The sequence below is a fragment of the Typopeltis vanoorti genome, chromosome 6 (genome assembly GCF_054136105.1).
Source record: "Typopeltis vanoorti isolate ZY-2024b chromosome 6, IOZ_Tvanoo_1.0, whole genome shotgun sequence".
Lineage (NCBI taxonomy): Eukaryota > Metazoa > Arthropoda > Arachnida > Uropygi > Thelyphonidae > Typopeltis > Typopeltis vanoorti.
The window spans coordinates 68,926,634-68,950,221 of NC_143554.1; the positions used below are offsets into that span (position 1 = coordinate 68,926,634).

General features: G+C 35.9%; 1 protein-coding gene across 1 annotated transcript in view; it reads right to left on the reverse strand.

Moving 5' to 3' along the window:
* LOC150105519 (little elongation complex subunit 2-like) overlaps window positions 1–23,588 on the reverse strand; it is a 294,381-nt gene that overhangs the window by 28,932 nt on the left and 241,861 nt on the right. The window contains exons 14-15 of the mRNA XM_090394868.1: window positions 19,227–19,311; window positions 15,848–15,898 (exon numbers count right to left, since the gene is read on the reverse strand). Of these exons, the coding sequence (XP_090250994.1) occupies window positions 15,848–15,898; window positions 19,227–19,311 (136 nt within the window). The remainder of the gene's footprint in view (window positions 1–15,847; window positions 15,899–19,226; window positions 19,312–23,588) is intronic.

The window sequence follows — 23,588 nt, forward strand, 5'->3', positions numbered from 1 at the left end:
CCAGAACATAATTTCTTTATTGTTTTTGGAGATCATGTAGTCCTTATAAATCCTTCTGAATAAAAAAGGGTGATATTTTCCCTTAGCCTTTCACCTGTTGCATGGATGATCAGAAACACTAATATATTTATACTAGTACCACATCTTTTATTTCTTGTTTCTGTTATCCAATAATGTATCTACAATATCAATACTTGCTTAGGACCTTGTTAGGATCTCTTAATATATTTGCAGGTAAAGAATTCAGGAGCAAGAGATTTTTTTGTTTGACACCAGAGCTCCCCACCCACCATGGATCCAAACATGGACACTCACTAACTGGAAAGTAATGACTGCACATTGCTTTCAAGTGAGTGATGGATGTTATACCAGCACCACAGCAAGCCTTGGGCCCTATCCCCCCCCCAGGCCATAAGTAGGAGACTTAGTACAACACTGTTGACCCCCACCCTGCAAGAAAGCTGGGTGATCCTGGCCAGACCATCAAGCTAGATGTTCATGAGTCACACTTCATGGTGGTCTGGTAGATAGTGTAAAAGACTCAGAAGAAGTAGAGCAAAGAATACAGGAAGAAAAGCAAACAAAAAAAGGAAGAATGAAAAGAGTCAGTCTCAATAAAGGAATACTATTGTTTCTGTTATCCAATAATGTATCTACAATATCAATACTTGCTTAGGACTTTGTTAGGATCCCTTAATATATTTGCAGGTAAAGAATTCAGGAGCAAGAGATTTTTTTGTTTGACACCAGAGCTCCCTACCCACCACGGATCCATGAATTTGACATAATCAAAAGAAATATAAAAATGGAGGAAAATTCACATAAAAAATTATTCATTATAAAATTTTTGCATAACTGTCATAGGTATAGAACAGCATATAATAAATTTAGTTTAATCCTTTATCCAAGTGTGTGCAAACAAAGTTTGTGCCTGAAAGTATCTTCAGGACTGGGGTAAAGTGGTACAACACCGGGCAACTCCTTGCAAAGGTGGAGCAAGCTACCAACACTTCTATCTCAGTATCTCCCATAATGCAAAACACATCTCCTTGCAGATATGTATACTGTTATGCATTAAGGGAAGGGCTACTACCCAGACTAGTTTCGACCTTTATCGAGGTCTCTTCAGTGGGAGCCAGGCCCAAGTGGAGTTACCAGGTAGAAGCATTAGCAAGGTCATCTCCTCCTATAGGAGCTGCCAAACGGTGTGCCACCTTTTTATTAAATTACCCTGGATTTAGAAAAAGATGTTGAAAGTTTATTTTTCACTTGGTCAGACTATACTAAATTTAGTTTAATCCTTTATCCAAGTGTGAGCAAACAAAGTTTGCGCCTGAAAGTATCTTCAGGACTGGAGTAAAGTGGTACAACACCGGGCAACTCCTTGCAAAGGTGGAGCAAGCTACCAACACTCATATCTCAGTATCTCCCATAATGCAAAACACATCTCCTCGCGGATATGTATAATGTTATGCATTAAAGGAAGGGCCACTACCCAGACTAGTTTCGACCTTTATTGAGGTCTCTTCAGTGGGAGCCAGGTCCAAGTGGAGATACCAGGCATAGTCTGACCAAGTGAAAAATAAACTTTCAACATCTTTTTCTAAATCCAGAGTAATTTAATAAAAAGGTGGCACACCGTTTGGCAGCTCCTATAGGAGGAGATGACCTTGCTAATGCTTCTGCCTGGTATCTCCACTTGGGCCTGGCTCCCACTGAAGAGACCTGTTTCCAGCGGCCTCGAGAGAAAGCTCCATGTTCCAGTCCTTCTTCAAACCTGTTCCAGCGGATTCCAGCAACAGTTTACGAGAACCGAAAAGAGAGCTCCGATTGAAGTCCTGCTACCGACAGGGTCCTGCCTTGGTAAAATTCCTTGTTCTTTTTGTGGGTTTTTTAGGCCTATACACGGCATTCCGTTACTTTATAGGAATAGACTATCCTTGGAAAGTCTTCTTCCTTTCTTTCTTTAAGTAATAATGTCTTCGGGTTTACCGAGGGTAAGAACCCTCAGGTTCGAAATTGATGCTAATATTGAGAAGAGGACGTTTGCGAAGACTATAATTAACTATGTCGGGGCAGACAACATTTCTGGTTTTACCCCTTACGGGGGGGGAAGGTTTCAAGTTGTATGCACTAACGTTGCAACTAGAGAAAAATTACTGAAAGGAGTCGAGTGCCAGGGAAAAATTTTTCATCCTTTTGTGGTAGGAAGTCTTTCCAAAAGTGTAAGAATAGATCGTTTCCCAATTGAATATCTCGAAGAAGACACTGACATCATCACTAAAGTCTTCTCGAAATGGGGAGCCGTGCGGGATATAAAAATTGGCACGGACGATGACTTCCCTCAATGGAAGTCAGGAGAAGTCACTTTTTCTGTCATGATGAAGGCAGAAATTCCGAATTTCGTCAAAATAGGATCGGCCAGGGTAATGGTTAGCTACCCTGGCATAAAGCGACAATGCTTTAAGTGCGGTGCCCTCACGCATCTCGGGGCTCAGTGCCCGAAAATGAAATGTCGCAACTGCCTTACAACGGGCCATACATTGGAGAAATGCCAGTCGGCCTGCTTAAAATGTGGCAACAAGGACCACAAAGTGGACACCTGTCCAAGCAGAAACCATGCCGAAAGAGTGGGAGGCACTATCACGCCCAACACTCCAACACCAGAAAACAATATCAGTGGCATGGAGCAGAACGACTTCCCAACCCTGAAGACTGCACATGAAAGGGCAGCAACAAAGAATAATACCGCCACATCGCAAATTGAAGCAACAGAGAAACCTACAGCCAAAACTGTAGAAGCAGCCAGGAAAGACTCAAAGCAGGAGGAACCAGCCAACGACCAAACCGCCACCATAGAAATTAAACAGAACCACCAGCAAGAAGGTTCTAGCACGGTAGTTGAAGAAACAACAGCAGAAGAAACAGTAGAAATGGAAACTCACAGTGAAGAAACCACACAAAAAAGGCCAGGCAGCCCTGAAGAAGGGAATGTAAAAAAACCAAAACCAGGGAGTCCGGGCGTAGTTGAAACTGGAAAAGTAACAGCAGAACCCACAAAGTACCCTTATGCAAAAGCCAATGCACCGATACTGCATCTGCTAAAAGACTTCCCCGAGGATGCGAAGGTTTTACGAAATGGAATAGAAACATTCGGGGATATCCTACTTATCCTCACAGGGAAAAATGGGCCTAAAGTGGTAAGCGCAGAGTGGAATGATATGTTTGTCGAAGACATAGACGAAATCACTCCAGAACAAATCGAAGAATTTATTGATGCAAAGGATGACGTGGGAGCAGCATTGTACAGAGGCCTAGGAATGCTAAACTACTCCCGCGGAGATAAGTTATATGATCACATCCTTAGTACCCACAACAACAGAAAGCAGGAGGATTCAAGCCCTGCCTAACACGCTGACAAGTCAGTCGACTTGTTGCATACAGCTGCCGAAGGGGGGGGGGGGAAAAGGTCCTTTTTTTGTTCTCTTTCAAATTAGAATTTTTGTTTTGAAAAGGTCTTTTCCACACAGGAGGGGGTACCCTGAGAACCTGGGCTGCGAAGGCCTACATCGAGGCGGTGCAGCTCCTTGTGGGCTGCATCACCCAGGCCAGGCTCTTCCCCCGCTCTTCTGATCATTCAGTTTGAAATTCCGAAATTCACCTAGTTTCTTATTTCTTTGGTTCTGTCTTACAAATTGTTATATGTACGTTTTAATGTTATTTACCAGTTTCCTTTTTCATGTGTTGCTTCTTTCATTTGTTTTTCCCTGCTTTCCTCGGGCAGTCATCTGAAGAGGTGACTGACCGAGGAAAGCTGAAAAGAACGGATGGAGGGAGATAATGTCGGAGATCTGCTTGGTGCGGGCATTTAAGTCAGGCCAAGTAGATCGACTGAGGCCTCTTTTAACTATCTACTACTATCCACTCTATCTTTCTCCTCCTCTCTCACTATCAGGCTGACTCTCAGCACAACTTTTATTAAATCTAAAGAGGCCAGTGATGAAAGGCATGAACTCCCATTCGACCTCAATAAAGATCGAAACTAGTCTGGGCAGTGGCCCTTCCATTAATGCATAACATTATACATATCCGCAAGGAGATGTGTTTTGCATTATGGGAGATATGAGTGTTGGTAGCTTGCTCCACCTTTGCAAGGAATTGCCCAGTGTTGTACCACTTTACCCTGAAGATACTTTCAGGTGCAAACTTTGTTTGCACACACTTGGATAAAGGATTAAACTAAATTTATTATAGTCTGACCAAGTGAAAAATAAACTTTCGACATCTTTTTCTAAATCCAGAGTAATTTAATAAAAAGGTGGCACACCGTTTGGCAGCTCCTATAGGAGGAGATGACCTTGCTAATGCTTCTTGCCCAGTATCTCCACTTGGGCCTGGCTCCCACTGAAGAGACCTCAATAAAGGTCGAAACTAGTCTGGGTAGTGGCTCTTCCCTTAATGCATAACATTATACATATCCGCAAGGAGATGTGTTTTGCATTATGGGAGATACTGAGATAGGAGTGTTGGTAGCTTGCTCCACCTTTGCAAGGAGTTGCCTGGTGTTGTACTACTTTACCCCAGTCCTGAAGATACTTTCAGGTGCAAACTTTGTTTGCACACACTTGGATAAAGGATTAAACTAAATTTATCATAGTCTGACCAAGTGAAAAAAAAACTTTCAACATTATAGAACAGCAATTAAATAATAATACACAATTTTTAAAAGCACCACCTAAGTAGCTAATGTGAGATAACTAAATGAGGTCAATAATTTGCCAACATTAAAAAAAAAAGACACACACACATTTATATACATATATTTATACATACACACATATAAATAAAGTTAGGAGAGATTGGTAGATTTAAAAAGTACTATCTTCTACAAAGAGGAAAGCCATAAACCAACAGAACTGTTGGGACAGTGAAGTAAAGTTTCACATGTTCTTTATAAATACGTTCTATGAAGAAAAGACTTCTTCTCTAGTTCTAATGAACACTATGTTTAGTGACAATGGACAAATAAAAGCAGATATTCCAGTTTGTCCAAGATAACCCACAAGAGCAAGAAATCTTGTAGATGCTTGGAAAACCTAGAGGTGTAAGTTTGTTCTTAGGAGAAGTGAGAAAAATGGAGATTTTTCTGATGGGTCAAAATGGAACAAAAATATTCAGTGGGTTTAAAACTTTCTCTGTGTGTGTGCTCAGAAATACCATGCACATAACGGATAGGAATGCGAGTCATTTCTTCTGTACTGGAAGAGATAGAGATACTTTTAACTGTTAAAAGCTTTTTTGATGAAAGAATCCTTAAAAACCGTTTGATAAAAGATATATTTAATATGTTTTAATTCTTTCTGTAAAAGTAGTTCATCTGAAAAACATAAAGAATGGTCGGATGTACTCAAGTCTTAATAATTCCAGCCTTTTGACTAGAATGGTGGTGGTGAGATTCTGCATGGATATGATTGCCTGTATGAGTCTTCTGAAAAACTGAAAAATGTAAGCTTCCATCTAGTTGACAAAGAATTAGAAGATCTAAAAAAAGCTAATTGGTTATTTAGTTCTTCTTCTTCTAAGATGACTCGGATCCTGGGATGAAGTGTATCTAATTTGGAAAGAAACTGCTGTAACTCAGAGGAACAGCCATTTCAAATTGCAAAAATACCATCTACAAATCTGTACCAATGTGTAGATCTAGGTGAAATGTTATAAAAGATACACTATTCAAAGTGTTCTATGAAGAAATTGGCAATAGTAGGAGATATAAGATTGCCCATGGCTGTTTGGATTTGTTGATATAATTTATTTTTAAAGGAGAAATAAGCAGAATGTATTACAAAATCAAATAGTTTAATAATATCTGGAAAATTTTTAAACAAGGATACAACATCTAAACTGATCATGATATCGGAAGTGTCCAGATGACAATCAAAACTTTTATTTTTAAAATCCAGTGTTTTTTATACTATTATTATTATTATTGCATGACACTTCCAGGGAGTCCATCGAGTGAGGGTACCTACTCTACAACTCTGTCTCCACCACTCAATCCACCCACTACAACAAACTGCAACTACCATCATCGTGTAGACCAATGGTATCTACCACCACCAGTATTTTCACAGAAAATCACAACATTCATGCCCATGGCAGGATTCGAATCTGCAGCCTTTTGGCTGGAGAGCAGATACGATAACCACACTACCAACCAGGCTGGCTATATAAGTAGTAGTTCTTCTAGTTGAAGTAGTAAGTATATTGGGTAAGAATTTAGATACAGTCAACAACTGGTCTTAATGAAATGAAGGACCTGGTTTATGAATTTTCAGAAGACAGTATAATCTAGGTGGATGATCAAAGAAGGTTTTAAGCATTTTCTTTCTTTCTTCATCCCAAATAGAAACATTATCAATAAGAGAATTATGTCTGTTTAGCTGACTACAGGTAGGATCAGATGTGATGGAATATAAGTCGAATAGCCTCAAGTAACAACCTTTCTTTTATTAACTTTAGCATTAATTAAATTGTTGTTAGTCTTCAAGGATTTCAGTGTTTTAAATTCAGAAAAAGAAACATTAAGACGGGGAGGTTTGGCACTAAAAATTTTTTTTGCACATAAAAAACAATAGCTAAACCTACCTTTACTTTATGGCAGTGAGATATGCAAAATAAAAAAAGCAGTTGTAAGAATTGCATCATCCAAAATGAAATTTCCATGCAGAACTGAAGGAGTCACAATAATGGATAAAATGAAAAGCAGCAAAATCAGAAATAAACTTGGAATTACAAACTCCCTAAATGAAACAGTTATTTGCTATAAAGAGAAATGGAAAGAACATGTACTGAAAATGAATAGAAGCAAAATACCTAAACAAATTTTAAATTACCACCCAAAAGGTACTCGATGCAGAGGAAGATCCTTAAAAAGATGGAATTAAGTCTGGAACAGGCCACTTGGCCTATAAGACTGGAAAGGAAGAAGAAGAAGATCAAAGACTTCTATCTATGCTATGAAAAAAACATCCATAAGAGGTACCTTTATTGGGAGAAATGGAAAAATTATGTCCTTTTGATAAAACAAAAAGTTCATCTTGTGTCAGTGGATGGCAGGAAGAAGAAGAGTTTATCTATGTCACAGACATGAGTACTAGTTCTAAAGTGGCTTACAAGTGAATTAAACTTTTAAAGATCACTAGAAGGATTAAAAAGTTGATGAAATGTGAAGAATGGCATTAAAAATTTCAGTCACTAATACAAATTCTATAAAGAAATCACAGACATTCTTGATAGAATCGATTTCCCTATTTAAGAGGACTAATGATTTTTTAGCTTCACAAAGTTGATCATTTAAAAGTGACCTTATTAAATTACTTAAGGAATTGAACAACGTAGATACGAATATAAATTAAATTACACTTAATAAATATTTCCAATATTTCGGCAACGTCATGTTGCCATCTTCAAAAGGAACTTACAAAAAAAAAAGGCACGTGCACGTAGGCACTACAACACAGTAACTGAGAATGAAGAGATGAAGCTATCATTCTCCTAAAAGTCCTGATGGTGCCCTGTAGCGGGCTGTGTAGGTGTTCTTGGCCATTGGGCTGAAGGTCTGCTGATGTAAGCCTCCCAAATTTGGGGCAGTTGCATACAACCAAATTTGTTGAGGTTTGGAGAGTTTCTTAGGGCTGAGGCTGATTCCATAAATAGTCTGTCGAATTTGTATTTGCTACGGTATGTTACTGTAGCTTTTTTCCACCGTATTCTGTGGGTGTATCCAGAGCATGGTCTGCAAGACCAGAATGGCTGTACTTGTGAAAACGGATGTAGTCCTTGTGTTCAGAAATTCTGATATTTGCTGTCATGCCTGTTTGGCCAGTTGGCTGTTGTTTTTCCCTCTCAAAAAAAAGAGGAAAACAACAGTCTCCTTTTCCTAGACACACTAGTCACCCACCAGCCTGATGGAACCTTGGTTTTCTCAGTTTATAGAAACCCAACCATACAGGCAGATACATTCACCAACAATCCCCCCCACCCCCTCTCAACAATATGGAGTGGTGAAAACACTATACAACAGGGCTAAACTAATCTGTTCTAACGACATGGCCCTAAACACCGAACTAAATCACATCCTCAACACTTTCTCAGCCAATGGCTACCCCTAAAAAAATCCAAAAAATATTAAAACCTACAAACCACAGCCCCCCCTCCCCACACACACACACAACAAGGATTACTCTAAATCCATCACCATTCCCTACTACATCCGAGGCACCTCGGGAAAAATTACCATAATTTTAAAAAACATGACCTGACCTCCTGTTACAGGCTATACAGAAAATTGGCATTCCTTATCCGCTCCACTAAAGACCAACCACTTCCCCTAGACCTACCTGGTGTATACCAGGTCCTCTGCAGCTGTAAACTGTCTTACTTTGGCCAAACAGGCAGGACAGCGAATATCAGAAGTTCTGAACACAAGGACTACATCCGTTTTCACAAGTACAGCCATTCTGGTCTTGCAGACCATGCTCTGGATACACGCCACAGAATACGGTGGAAAAAAGCTACAGTAATATACCGTAGCAAATACAAATTCGACAGACTATTTATGGAATCAGCCTCAGCCCTAAGAAACTCTCCAAACCTCAACAAATTTGGTTGTATGCAACTGCCCCAAATTTGGGAGGCTTATATCAGCAGACCTTCAGCCCAATGGCCAAGAACACCTACACAGCCTGCTAGAGGGCACCATCAGGACTTTTAGGAGAACGATAGCTTCATCTCTTCATTCTCAGTTACTGTGTTGTAGTGCCTACGTGCACGTGTCTTTTTTTTGTAAGTTCCTTTTGAAGATGGCAACGTGACGTTGCCGAAATATTTATTAAAGTGTAATTTAATTTATATTCATATCTACGTTGTTCAATTCCTTAAGTAATTTAATAATGCATAACCAACGTATAAGCCTATCTACGAGAATTAAAAGTGACCTACTAGCCTTTAAGCAAATCTAATGGGCTTTAGGAGACCAATAAATTTCTTTTATTTAACAACAGATAGCAATAACCTGAGCCATCTTACATTTTAGAAATATAATTTTGTTGATGAAACATGGTACACTTTGAACAACATATCTTCAATAGCATTTCACCTAAACTATGCATTGGTACAGAATTGTGGATGATATTTGTGTAATTTGGAATGGCTGTTCTTCTGAGTTACAGCAGTTTCTTTCCAAATTAAATACACTTCACCTCGGGATCCAATTCACCTTAAAAGAAGTAAATAATCAATTAGCCTTTTTAGATCTACTAATTCTTCATCAAAAGACTGGAACTATTTAGACTTTAGTACATCATTCTTTATGTTCTTCAGATGAACTTTTACAGAAAGAATTAAAACATATACTTTCTCACTTCCACCTCTAGGTTTTTCAAAATGTTTATCAGCTTTCTTGTTCTTGTGAGTTATCTAATTTTGGACAAACCACAATATCTGATCTGATTTTATTCGTAATTGGCACTAAACATACAGTTCATTGGAACAAGAGAAGAGTCCTTCATAAAAGTTGTTTCTTTACAGAACATTTTTATAAAGAAATCGTGAAACTTTATTTCACTGTCCTAACTTAAACAGATCCGATGATCTACATCTATCTCATTTATGGAAGATAGTACTTTTTAAATTTGCCAATCTTTCCCAACTTCAGTTATTTATATTAGCTATTGAGGTTAGCTATTTAGGAAGTAATTGACCTCATTCAGTTATTTATATTAGCTATTGAGGTGGTACTTTTTGGCCTAGGAGTCATAGGCAAAAATTTTAGTTTTGATAAATAATTTTTACATGAGTTTTCCTCAGTTTTTACATTTCTTTTGATTCTGTACTACTTTTCAGACTTTAGTATATCGAGATATCTGTAGATGATGTATGAAAATCATACTGAAGATGGCCTTAATACATGTGTGAAAATTCTGTGTTTAATAATAAAAATATTACATAAGTATACTTCATTGTGAGTTTTATTCTGTTGTTCTCTTGTTGTTCTTTAAATATCAAAAATTCAGGAGAATATGAAGCTATTGTTGAGATTCTAGAAAAGCTTTTTCCTAAATGTCAGCACTGTTTTGGGTTCAGCAGCTACACATCTATTATATACCAGCTGTGATGAATGGTGTGTTCTATATATAACAACCCTTTATTTTCTGGATTTTATTCCATACTACTTTTGCACTAGTTGTGTGATGAACAGATGATGTAAATTGGATCCAAAATTGTTTTTGACTCTGATATCTAATATAACATACTCTGGCATAGCAAAAAGCTACACAATTTAATATAACACGGCATCTCTAAAATATATCCATGCTCCATCTTGACCTTTTTTTTGGCTGCTTGGCATTTGGGGTTCCACATTGTTAGGATATCATGAAATTGAGATTTCTTTTGAAATTGCAGGTTTTGCTGCTTGGAAAATACAATCTGTTGTATACATCACTGTTTCAATGATGGGTGTTTGGTTGATTGCCTCAGCATTACATTTACACGATGAGAAAATGTATTCCACTTAGCTTGGACAATTTTCAAAGTGGAAGTCCATGTAGAAGAACATGACATCTGTGAAAATATAGCATATAGCACAGGGAAGTAACTGCTTCCATATATGTTCTTTTCAATATTCCACATGAAAGGTGAAAGAATGGCAGGGAAGCAGATTTTAAGATCTATTGCAGAATACAAGAGGGCAGGAATGGAAGAAGGTATTACATCCATTATTAAGAACAGAGCAAGGTCATTATTGTCAAGCATATGCTCAATAATCCAATCTTGCACTTTTGTGTTGGTACTACACCACAGAGTATTGTGTTCATTCAAGTAATCCTAAGAATTGCTGAGGCAGTTGCAGTATGAGATTATCAAGTCGGATATATGAGTTAACTGAGAACTCGGCAGTAAATAAATGGAACATATTATAATAAGAAATCCTGCTAAGGCAGATGGCTATCACTTCCAGTGCAGAGGTAAGTTGTTATCCTTACTCACACGCCTGTAAAGCCTGTGGGTAAGGATAACAACTCTTCAATGAGCAGATCAATCTCCAGTTCTGTCCTTATGAATAACTGTGGAATGCCTTAAACTGAGTCCTCACTGGATTTTGAATGTCTGCTGCGAAAAGAAATGAATTTATGTTTCTGTAGAATAACCGTGATATTATCAATATTTTGGCACTGTAAAATTTCCCTATTGTTTTCGTTTTGTAGAAATCCGATTTTTGAGAGCTGTTGAGGGCTTACTATCTGGATTATATCAGTCAATTGATGTAATTTTAGGAAGTTAGGACAGCCAGTATCCATCTCTTCCTCTGGAAAAATGTTTAATACTTCATCTGAAATGTCAGAATCAGGTGTTGTGTTTAACTTATATTCAGTGGACAAGAAGTATCCATTTTTTTCTTTGGGATGGTAGTTTTCTTTCTGTGATGTCCTTGCCCATAATTTTCTTTGGTTCTCATTCAGTAGGATCATTTAGGAGCTATCAGAAGCAAGACTGTAATTGGTAGAGTGATTAAATATGCTCCAAAGAGCACTCACAATCATAAAGTTTTTGGTATGCCGAAACTACTGGATGGTATGAGATATGGATTTGTGTTGCTTTGGATATATGCTTAACTGCCACTTTCTTGGCATAAGAGTTGTTGTGTTAGCTAGCTTCCTCTTTGCATCCTGATATGAACCAAACAATTCATCTCATTGTTCGATTTTTATCTTTATCTCTTTTTCATCTTTCCACCACTGGCATGCTTGGATGTAGGCTGAATGATCTCTCTCACATATTTGACACGTGTAGGTTTCTTTGCAGAACAAGATTAATTTTCATAATCTTTAATACATTGAAACACACTGAGTAAAGATGGTAGAGCTATGACAAGTCTGAACCTGTCCCCATTTCTGACACTTAAAAGCATCTTAGAGGATTAGGTGTGTAAGTAAGGATGATATTCCTGGTTGGAACCATGCAACTATTCCTATGTATTAAGATGCATCCCATAATTGTCACTCCTTGATCTTTAGGCTTTAAGCATATCTCCTCATCTGGAACACCAATTAGATCCCATTCTGATATCACACTTTAAGAACAGCTGAGTGTTTTATGAGATGTTATTGTCCCCCCCCTGCACTGTTGTCGCTCAAAGTAGTTTTTCTAAGAGTTGCAGATAATGTTTCAACAAGAAATCACCAGAATGTAGTTTTTTTAACTGTTTTGGGTGATTTTCCAATCCTGTCAAACCTTTTTGAAAAAAGATGAGTAACATTTTCTGCTTCTGGCTTTTCACTTATTGCATGGATGATGAGAAGCAATGATATATTGAGATATAATTTGGCTTTTATTTCTGTTATCAGCTGTATTTTTAGTATTATCTGTACTTGTAAAATATCTGAGAATAGGATTCAGAATCAAAAGAATTTTTCATTCAGTGAAACACTCATTTTTTTTTTTTAAATTCATTTTCAGCTCTCTTTCTTCCTCTTCTCACCCATTTGCTTGCTTACTGGCATTCCCATTACCCAGCAACAGCTGTTCCAAAAATCACAACTACTGTGCTGCCTGTTACTGAGATTCAAAGTGAAATCCTAGTGACAACATGGATGCTGTTAGTACAGAGATTGCATGTTACAACTGCATGGCATAGGAACACTACTATAAATAAACATATAATAATATATATACAACATTATTTCTATGTAAGGATTACAATACTGTGGTAAGAAAGAGGACTAAGTACTTTAATACATTTAAGTCTCCTTTTGCATTGCTATGGTTAAATCAAATGGTAGTTCCAAAAATACTAGTGCATACAATTACATTAATAAATGTGAGCTAACACATATATATTTTCAGATTATCATATCATATAACAAAACTTAAATCTCAATAATAAAATTTACAATCTGTATATACTGATAATACTGTAAAAAATGAACATAATAAGTGAAACAATTAGGTGAGATTTTTACATGCCAAACAGCTATTGCATCATCCCACACTAAATAAATAGGACTAATGCCAAAAAAAATTTTCAGCACTTGGCAGAGGCAGCAGAACAAGGGGTCATCGCTAGAATTTGAGTAAAAATATGCTTAACAATAGTTGTGAGGACTAGATATTTTTGCTTTGAGCAATAATGAGTGGAATAAACTGTCAGACTCATTCCATTCATTTATTATCATTATTGCACGGAACCTCCATGGAGTCTCCCATGCAAAAATAATAAATGATAAATAACAGTGAATTCATTATCCTCTACCAATTTTATTCCCAAGGAGAGCAGGAAGAGCCTCATTTAGGCTAACTAACTTTTTGAAGATTGGTGGTAGCCAGAAATAGTCAGCAAGCTATCAGTGCATCAGGGCTTTCAAGGGAGAAAGATTATGGAGGACAAGTGCTGCTATTCATGATCCTAAATCTTAACAATACATATACCATGTGCGAAACAGTGTTGCTACAGTGATTTTTTTTGAATTGTGGCATTAAAAATCTGAGTTCTTAGGAAGAAAAACCTTAAGTGCTTGTGCCAAAGAACAATTAATTAGGAAATCAGCTAAAGAAAGGCCTATAAAAGTTCTTCCACTTGCCAACTAGAATCAAATATGTAATGACCTTTCTTAGTAATCTGGTGCTATGGAAGCAAATACTATTTTCACCAGGACACACAGGCTACTCTGACAAAAAATATTTATTAATTTTCACATGCAATGCAGCTAGTATGAAGAGTCCTGCTTTGCTTAAAGTGAAGAGAAGCAATGAGTTTTTTGAAAACGTTTTGTGTAGTAGTGATAACACTGCATTAATAAAGATAAATATCTTTTAAGTAACAAGATTGCCAAAGTTCATATGCAACTGTTATGTTGCAGTTATCTTATTTTTCCTTTTTTTCAATTTATGTTTAAGGACAAAAAAGTTGATTATATTCAGAATCAAAAGTAAAAATTACTCAAATGTAATGGATGCTGTAATCCTACAGCATATTAATTCAATGAGTAGACTAAGGATCTGAAGATACAGAAATCATGCGAAATCAATCGGAAGGCTAAACATGGATATTTTTCACATTTCAACCTCCAATAAGCAGATGGTGGTCTCATGGAAATCATCAGACACCTAAAGCAATTCACAAACATTCATAATACAGTGGAATCTGTGTTATGAATGTTTGTGAATTCTATCCTTTCCAGCAAAGGATAGAATATACCACTGCTATTCACATGGCCGAAGAACAGGCAGATGTATGAAATACATTGTGCAGTACAATTTACACGAATTTGCTACCAGAATTTCTTCGATATCATTATCAGAACTGAATTTGTATCTCATGTACTTATATTTGAGTCCTCCCAATACTTATTGGAAGAGGTGAACTGGGATTACAAGATAAGACAAAGATTTTTCAGACTAGAAGGCCTTTTACAAACATCCATAATACAGCAGGATTTGAATGGGATACACATGCTACTCTGACAAAAAAATATCATTAATTTTCACATGCATTTCAGCAAGTATCAAGAGTCCTGCCTACTAATGAAAAAAACCAACGAGTTTTTTGAAAAAGTGTCGTGTATTAGTGATAACATAGAATTAATAAAAAGCAAACATATGCATTAATAAAGGTAAATATCTTTTAAGCAGCATGATGAATGTTTGCATTTAAGTATCACCACTCTAGGCTGTAGAGTAGTGATACAAAGAAGCAGGTTCATTCAACATTTATACACTACTAGAATTCCTTCTACATCATTATCAGAGCCTATACTTGGATATCAAGCCTCTACAGCTCAGCTGGTTTTAATGATGCCTTTTGGTTGGAAAGACCTGGATTCAACTCTTGCTTAGGATGCAAAGAATCCTTATCAGGGCTTTTCAACTAAAGGTGAGTTAGCTGATCTCATTCAGAAGTGGCAGGATTTTTCTATCTGAAAATTCAGGTTTTTTATTCTGCAAAAGAGACAAACTGGTCAGAAGAATGTATGCAGCTGATAGCCACAATACACTATGCAGAATGGATTAACCACTTTATAAGAGTATTAATTAGGATATCTAGCCAAGTTACTTGGCCATAAGTCCACTGAGCATAACATGCAAGGAAAGATGGGATGAAATAATTAAATATCATGTGCTTGAGTTCTAATACCTTTGGAAACAAGTGAATAAACTATTAAGCAGAGCAATTTAAGACAGATTTTTCAAAGGCTAGAAGGGGCTTTGAAAAATTCTACCATCTTTTATGCATATAAGGTAGTGCATGAGTGAATAAAATGTACTGCCGCATTCTTGGTGTGTTTATTCCCTGGAGGCCTGAAACAGCTTCAACAGGGTTCTCATATTATCTAATCCTTTGCATGCCCATGGTAATAAATGTGGCATATGTTCATTACAAAAACTAAATATTTTCCACTGGTCATAGGTAAATGAGATATATATATATATATATTATGATGTGTAAGAGTGGAACATTGGCAATGCTTCTTTTGGTGCAATGGAGGCAGAGTTAAATGTTAATAATAATTTTCAGTAGTTAATACATACTTGCATGATTTGAAACGACAAAATCAGATCTAAGGCAATGAATATTTTTTTTTTGCTACCTAGTATATACAGTAAAGAAGTAAGCCATGTTTTGATCAGCAGCAAATGATTATTGTTTGTCCACTTAAAATTAACAAGCATGTAAACTGACAGAAAGTTTACATGCTTAATAACTCTACTACAATCTGCCACTAAAAATCTCTCTCAATTAAAGATACATAGAAATGAAATTTAATGAAACAAAATTACTTATACTTACTCTTTCAACTTTTCCAGAACAGAATAAACTTGGTACAAAGTACGATCAGGCCTAAAAACAAGGTAAATATTCAAGTTATATATATATATTATTAATTTTTTTGTGCAAACCGAGAACATTTCTGTTTACCTAAATTAATTTCAGTGATATGACAAAATTTTAAGTTTAATTTCCACTGGGTGTCTTTGTCGATGTATTGCTTTCAGATAATGATATATTCTTAAAAAATCCAGCACAAGTCTGCAAGATTCCCTAACCAAACAAATCTGGTATGAAAATCAGCAATAAAAACAAACAGGAACAGTAAAAACATCACCTACATCCTGAATGTGAAACTTATAGAACAAATAAAATATTTAGCAATATATGGCATGTGAAGATGACAAATCAAATATGGGAATAGACAACAAAATTAGCAAAGTTGGTACAGTAAGGAGTCAAATAAATAAATTTATATGGATTAAGAAAGAGAGAGAGAGAGAGATTACTGAGAAAAGTAGCTGTATACAAGGCAGTATTCAAACCAATTTAACTCATGAATCCAAGAACTAGGTTAGAAATAAAACAGGTGTTGGATGGATGCCAGAATGGCAGGCAGGAAAAAGACAAAGAGATAAACCAAGCTCTAGTTAGACTGATGAAAGAAATGACTTCTGTAATTTCTAACATCTGATGCCATGAAAGACACCATATGGAATAAGAGAGAGGTTAGCAATAATGTAAACTTTTCATGCAGCAATATCATAGTACCATATATACTCCTTGAGGATACATATCAGGAATTTGATTATGATACTTGAGAAATGACTAAAAAAACTGTGGAAGAGAAACTTGAAGAAGCTTGTTTCAAGTCAAATAGAAGTTGTTAGGATCATATTTTTAATTTAAGTCAATAAATCATGAAAATATATAAAAATCTTTATTTAAGTTTTGTAGATCTGGAAGTCATAAGATAAAGTCCCAACAGAAAATCTGTTCAAAATATACAATTATATTATGCAAATAAGATATTATACAGAGTAATATATATGCTATATTTAAGTTATAGATCAGCTGTTAGAACTAGAGGATGTAGAGGAAGATAGTTTGATGTAAAATTAGGTATACAAAAAGTAGCATTAAACTTGATATTAAAATCGAAAATATTCAACTTAGCTCTTTATGTTACACTAGTGATGTTATACTACTAAATAAATCCAATACAAGTATTTAAGACAACACTTTAAAATAATAATAATAATAATAAAAGCTGGTATGAAAATCAACCAGAAACAAAAAGCCTATAAAAAGTAAAATATTTTGGCTATGTAGGTATAATTTTTAGTGAAGACTGCAAATTAAATTTGGAAATAGATAACAGAATAAGCAAAACAAGTATGGTGGGAAGCCACTGAAAAGTGTACATGGAATAAGACAGAAATTAGCCAGAACACTACTTACAATGCATAAGGCAGTGTTTAATCCAATTTTAACTTATAATCTGAGAGTTGGGTTAGAAATTTCACGGAGAACAATGCTACTGTCCATCATGCAAGAATTGTTCAGCAGTGGTTCAGCAAGCATGACAGCGACTTCTGCCGTTTTCCTTGGCCCAAAAGCCCAGATATGAATTCCATTTAGAATGTATAGGACATGTTAGAAAGACAGATCTGGGAGCAAAGTCCTCTTCCATCAAAATCTGACCCAGTTAAAGGACTGTCTAATGAATGCCTGATATATTGTAGACATAGATGCACTCCAACACCTTCTGGAATCAATGGCAAACCACACACATGCTGTAATTTGGGCTAAATGAAGTCCAATATGGTATTAAATAAATGTTTCTAATTCAATGGCCAGTATGTGTAGATCCAATGTTTCATTTCCAGGGACAGTTAAAAGGCTGACATCTAGACTTGCTAGAATGTTCAATGGTTCTATTACTAGGTGTTTAATTCTTTCAATAAAGTATTTTTTACATAGGACTGCAGCATTCTAATGTGTAGCACAACTAGTTGGGGAAAAGTTTTATTTTATTTTTCATTTTATCATAAAATAATATATCATTTTATTTTTCTAGGCTGGAGAGTCTCTGACACATATGAGTAAGTCATAAAAGTTCCTTTGGTTTGTGAATTTTTTTTTTTTTTAAAGGCCTCCAGTATATAGTACTATATCCCAAGATAGTATTTTGATCAATTTTAACCTGAAGCTGAGAGATGGCATGTGACAAGAAATTAATGATACAACCAAGCTATTTGGAACTACATAATGCTTCATACTGCATTTCACACTAACTGCTACTAAGAATATGAGAATTCTTAGGAAATTTAAGAGAGTGAATAGAGCATCAGTTATCATTTTAATATATATCAGTCTTCCACCTGACAAATAAAATAATAATATTAAAAATGAAGATATTAGAAATTAAATGGACTTTTTTGGTATTCAAAATGCATGAACAAAGATAATCTAAGTATAGTTACTTAAAAACAAAAAATGAAAGATTAGTAAAATCAAAAATGGCAGAAGAAAAAGGAAGACAGATCTAAACTGAATGATGCAGTCAGAAACGTCTTAGAAGACAAATGTAACAGCTGATCATATCAGGTCCTAACAAGTTAGAGACCAAATGGGAAGAAAACAAACCATGTAAGATTTACAGTACATTTTTAAGAATACATGCCAGGAAAGGATGATGCATTCTTTATAAATGAAGTAACCATTGATTTAGTCACTCATGATTTAGTAATATCTATCCTTTAATTTTCTTGATCTTCCATCTTTTCAGTGATTAACATCAAGATGATCTAGAAAGTTCAACCAGTTTAGTGTGGCAGCATGTGATAATAAATTAATGATATAACCAAGGTGTTTCGAACTGCATACACATCATATTACATTTCATGCTGGCTGCTACTAAACTTCCTATTTTCTCTTTGGATTACGATTGATGCATATCATTCACTATTTTGAGAATGGTGTCTAAATGCTTTTGATAATATCACGTACAATACATCAGAATTAAAATGAAAAAACATTTAATGCAATCTGTTTAAAAGATAGATTTCAGAGGCAGACATGTGGCATGCACATATACAGTGAGCTCTCATTACAGATAAGACTTTATACTCATTCACTATCACAAAACTACCAACAGTTCCCTAAAGAATATAGATGGCATAAAATAGCCACAACACTACTACACAATTCTAAAGAAAATTCTGTACAGCAAGCTACTTACTATAATAAATCATTTCAGTGGCTCCTAAGAGTTCTCTACAGTGAGAGTCAACACAGGAAAGTTTAGAGTTAATATTCAGTCACAATAGTCACTTTTCTTCTGAATGATCATAACACACATACAGTGTAAATCACATGCAAATAACTGGATACTTACTGAAATCTTCCTGCATGTTTCAGTAACTGAGATAAAGTGATTTCTTCCATCATAATAAGCTCTGATGTCAAAGCATTTATTCTCACTATAAAACATGAAAGAAGAAATAAATAACTTTCTCTCTTTATTACATACACAATATATTGTTATGCACTAATTAATTGTATGTACTAACCTAACATATGTACTAATTAATGTATGTACTTAATAAACTAACTTCACAGAAATATACCAAATTGCAATTCTGAAACAGATCCCTCCCTGAGGGATTACTATAAATAACATTACCGTATATTCCAGCGTATAAGTCGACTTTTCAGCATTGAAAAAGAGTACTAAATTTTTTAGGTCGACTTATATGCCAGCTCAAAAATTGATTGCTTTCCAAGAAAAAACTAGTATGTATCATACTCTGTTAAATTTATTAGCAATATACAAAAAGGGTAAATAAGTAAAAATATTTCAACTTATATCAAATTTATTTGGATAATAAGGTAAATAAGGTATTAGCATATGCAGATAATGACGATGTACCCTTTCTGTTAGGGTAGACAAGAGGCTGATATCTGTCATTAAAGGAGCCTATAACTAATGAAACTACCCACCTTCTAGTCAATGGGTTCCTATCAGACCTTTCTGTTAGGGTAGGCACTTTGAAGGAGATAATGATTCAATACATTTTTTTGGGGGGGGGGGAATTCAAAGTTTTTGGAAGATAGGATCTTAGACATGTTCTTTTTTGGACTAACCCCTAAGAGAGAGAACTTCTTACCATACTGGGAATTCCCTTCTCCACCTGGCCAATACTACCATTTTCAAGAACTTATGCACAAAAATATTGAAAACTTAGAAGACTGGAAAACTGGGCCACTTTCCTTTTCTTCTAAAGCTGTTAAAAATGAATTTCTTCAAATATCAAAGTATGGAGTTCTAGGGCTTCAAGCATTAAAATCCTATTATTTAAGCAATAAGTCTCAAAAATGCCTAAATATATTACAGACCAATGACACATGTGTCATTGGTCTGTAATATAAAGTCCAATCACACATGTGTGGAGATGTTCTCCAGTACCACCTGGCTTTTCATCTCCAACTATTTGTAATAAATGATTACAATGACCCAAAAGCAGAGATTATTCCTGAATCCTACAGCAGTCTATACTTAACTCTAAGACTGCCATATCATTCTGGCACTGACATTCTTTCTATTAATAACAGTGGAATCTGGTATAAGGAAATATTTAACTGCTCTCACCACAAACTTTCACAGTTGGGTACTAATAATGACACTGTTTAATGACTTATTCAAGTTCCAACAAGGATACCCTAACAGGAGAGATCTTGCTTGAAGAACTGCATTGCAGACTAATGCCATTACTCTGCAATAAATGCCCTCTATCTATGTTACAATGGAAACCCAATCTGTGGCATTTGTTATAGACTGGAAACAATCTGTAACAAATCAATATTTCTTACTATCCATCCATATTTTCTTTCTCCTAATGCTATAAGGTTTTCTTGCATCCTTATGCTACTCCAGGTCCATGATGAATATCCCTTCACTTTTGCACCTCAAAAGATTGAGAGTCGTCTGGGTGGTAACCACTTCCCACAATACATAGCAAAAAATGTTCAAAAGGAAGTGTGCTGTGCATTATGGCATTAAGTTAACCACCTCTGTATACAAGTATAGTTGTGAAGATACTTCATGTCCAAATTTTGCTAGGGTAAAAATACCATGTCTAGTATAATTTAATTTCTAACAAAGCGGAAAAACTTTCTATAACCATTTCTTCAGAAAAGTTGTTTCATCTGGTGTGTATTAACATGATAGGTGGCAGATGCCTTTCATCACCAGGTAAAACACCACCACCCTGCTTTTTTGGAGACATGAAGTGGCTTCTGCCATGTTTCATCCCCCTTTCTTCTCACATGTTATTCAACTAGGGAGCCAGTTTCTGTTTCAATTGAGGGTAGACCAATATGGAAAAAAGTAGTTGATGTCATGAAATAGTGGCTGTGTTGAGCTATCATAATGTGTGTGAGGTGTGACAATTTAATTCCCAGAATGCACCTGTAAAAAAACCTATGTTCAGAACTATAGTGGTTACTCTCGCCTTTGAAGTAGTCCCTTTGTGCATTTATACACTGGTTTAAACAGTGTTCCCATTTTTGGAACTCTTTTTCTAGAATGCTCTCAAGTTCCTTTATCACATTATGCTGGATATGAGCGATGTCAGAAAATCTTTATTCTTTTAGCACAGTCTTTAATTTTGGAAACAGCCAGAAATCAAGGGAGCTAAGTTAGGTGAATAAGCAGGATGATCTAATTCGGTAAGTGATTTTTTGACCAGAATCTCTCTCACACACAATGAGCACACTATGGCTTGGTGCATTGTCGTGATGGATGATCTACTTGTCAGGCCACAATTAAGGTCTTTTACTCTGAACAGAATGAAGAGAATCCCATAATCTTTTCAGCACCTCTAAAGTGGACTCCCCCCCCATTGTGATAAAAGAAACACACCAGCTTGGTCTTGAACTGCAAACATGACATGTGTGCTGTTTTTGGATGTGACGAACTCAGAGTTTTCCACTGCATGCTCTGGCATTTTGTTTCAGGATCGTACTGGAAGCACCAGGTTTTGTCACCCATAATTACTCCCAGAAAATGTGCTTATTTGCAGAAAGATCCACCGCTACTGCTGCTTCTGTTTGTCCATCAAGATCCGAGGCACAAACTTCACAGAAATCTTTCGCATACTCAATTCTTCAGTTAAAATTACCCTGACTGTTTCTCAATTCATTTGCAATTCATCAGCCATTAATCGCACACTTAATCGTCTGTCAGACTGTACCAAAATCTCGCACTCTGTTTATATCTGCATCTGTCATTTTTGTTTTTGGCTGCCCACTTCTGGGGGTCATCAATCACATCTCGCCCACCTTTCAATCTCTTATGCCATTCAAAGGCACTTGACTTTTTAAGAGTATCTATGCCATATGCCACTTTCAACAGCGCCAATGTTTTGGTAGCGGTTTTGTCAATTTTCACACAAAATTTGATGTAACACGCTGCTTCAAATTTCAATCACACATTTTTATAACAAAGTTTATATGGAGATCTCTATTTTTTGCAACAGCAAATCAGCTTGAGGTTTGCGCATGCATTAGTTAAAACATATAAACATGATTATTCACATGACTCCAACCAAATCACCATATGAGCAACACTACATGGCCGTTCTGAGAATTAAATTGTCACACCTCGCATACTTCTACTGTGTATAATATGTGCATATATACACACATACACATACATATATACACTAGGGATTTCCAAAAAGTAAGGTAATAACACATTTTTTTTCTCTTAATAATGGTGAAAGGGAGTGATATAAAACATGGTGGACAGATAGACCCATTAATAACATTCAAAAAGACCACCATTGTAACATGACACTACTGTCACCTCACAGATAATTCCAGTTGCAAGATGGCAGCTACCGTGTGAGTGTGGTTGAAAACAGGTGTTTGTGAAGTTATTCATTTTTTGCAAGCAAAAGGTGTTTCATGAAGTGGCATTCATCATGAACTGGTTGCTGTGTATGGGGAAAAGTTAATGTCAGAGAAGCAGGTGTGGTTTTTTTTGGTACAATGAATTTCAAGTGGACCATGGTGGCACTGAAGATCGATACTGAGCAAGACAGAAGACAACATTTTGCAAATTGAGGGCATTGTTTTTGAAGACTAGAGAGTAAAACTGTGCAAAATTGCACAAGTAGTGAACTTAAGTAAGTCTGCTGTTCACAAAATTGTTCATAATGTCCTTAGCTTTCGAAAGGAGTACTCATGCTGGGTGCTCCAACAACTGTCAGAGGAGCACAAGGTAGCATGCATGTGAAATGAGGCTAGCAGGTGAAAAGACGTACTGTCAGAGAGCTCCTGAGAGATTTGTGATTTTTGTTGATTTATTAAGTATTTTCTTAGATTTACTTGTGTATTTTTAGTATATTATTGTAGTTTTATTAGTGTAGTTATTGTACTAAAGTGTTTTATAACATGATTTCAGAGAAATTATTAGTTTTTACTATTCTTGAAAATGGTGCCAAAAACTCGTCGTAACAAGGCAGTCACTAAAGCTAAAGTTGCTACTGAGGAGAGCGTTTGTCCTGAACAAAAACACTGCTGCAGTGATGATAATAATTTATCTGAGGATACGTTGATATTAGAAATAGCTCGGTTAAAAGAAATTATTAGGAAATCGACCAGGGAATTGGAAAAGGTAGAAAAACGTTTGTTTAAACTTCGACAGGATAAGAAAAAGGATGAGGCAGGAAAATACTGAACTTGGTAATCAAAA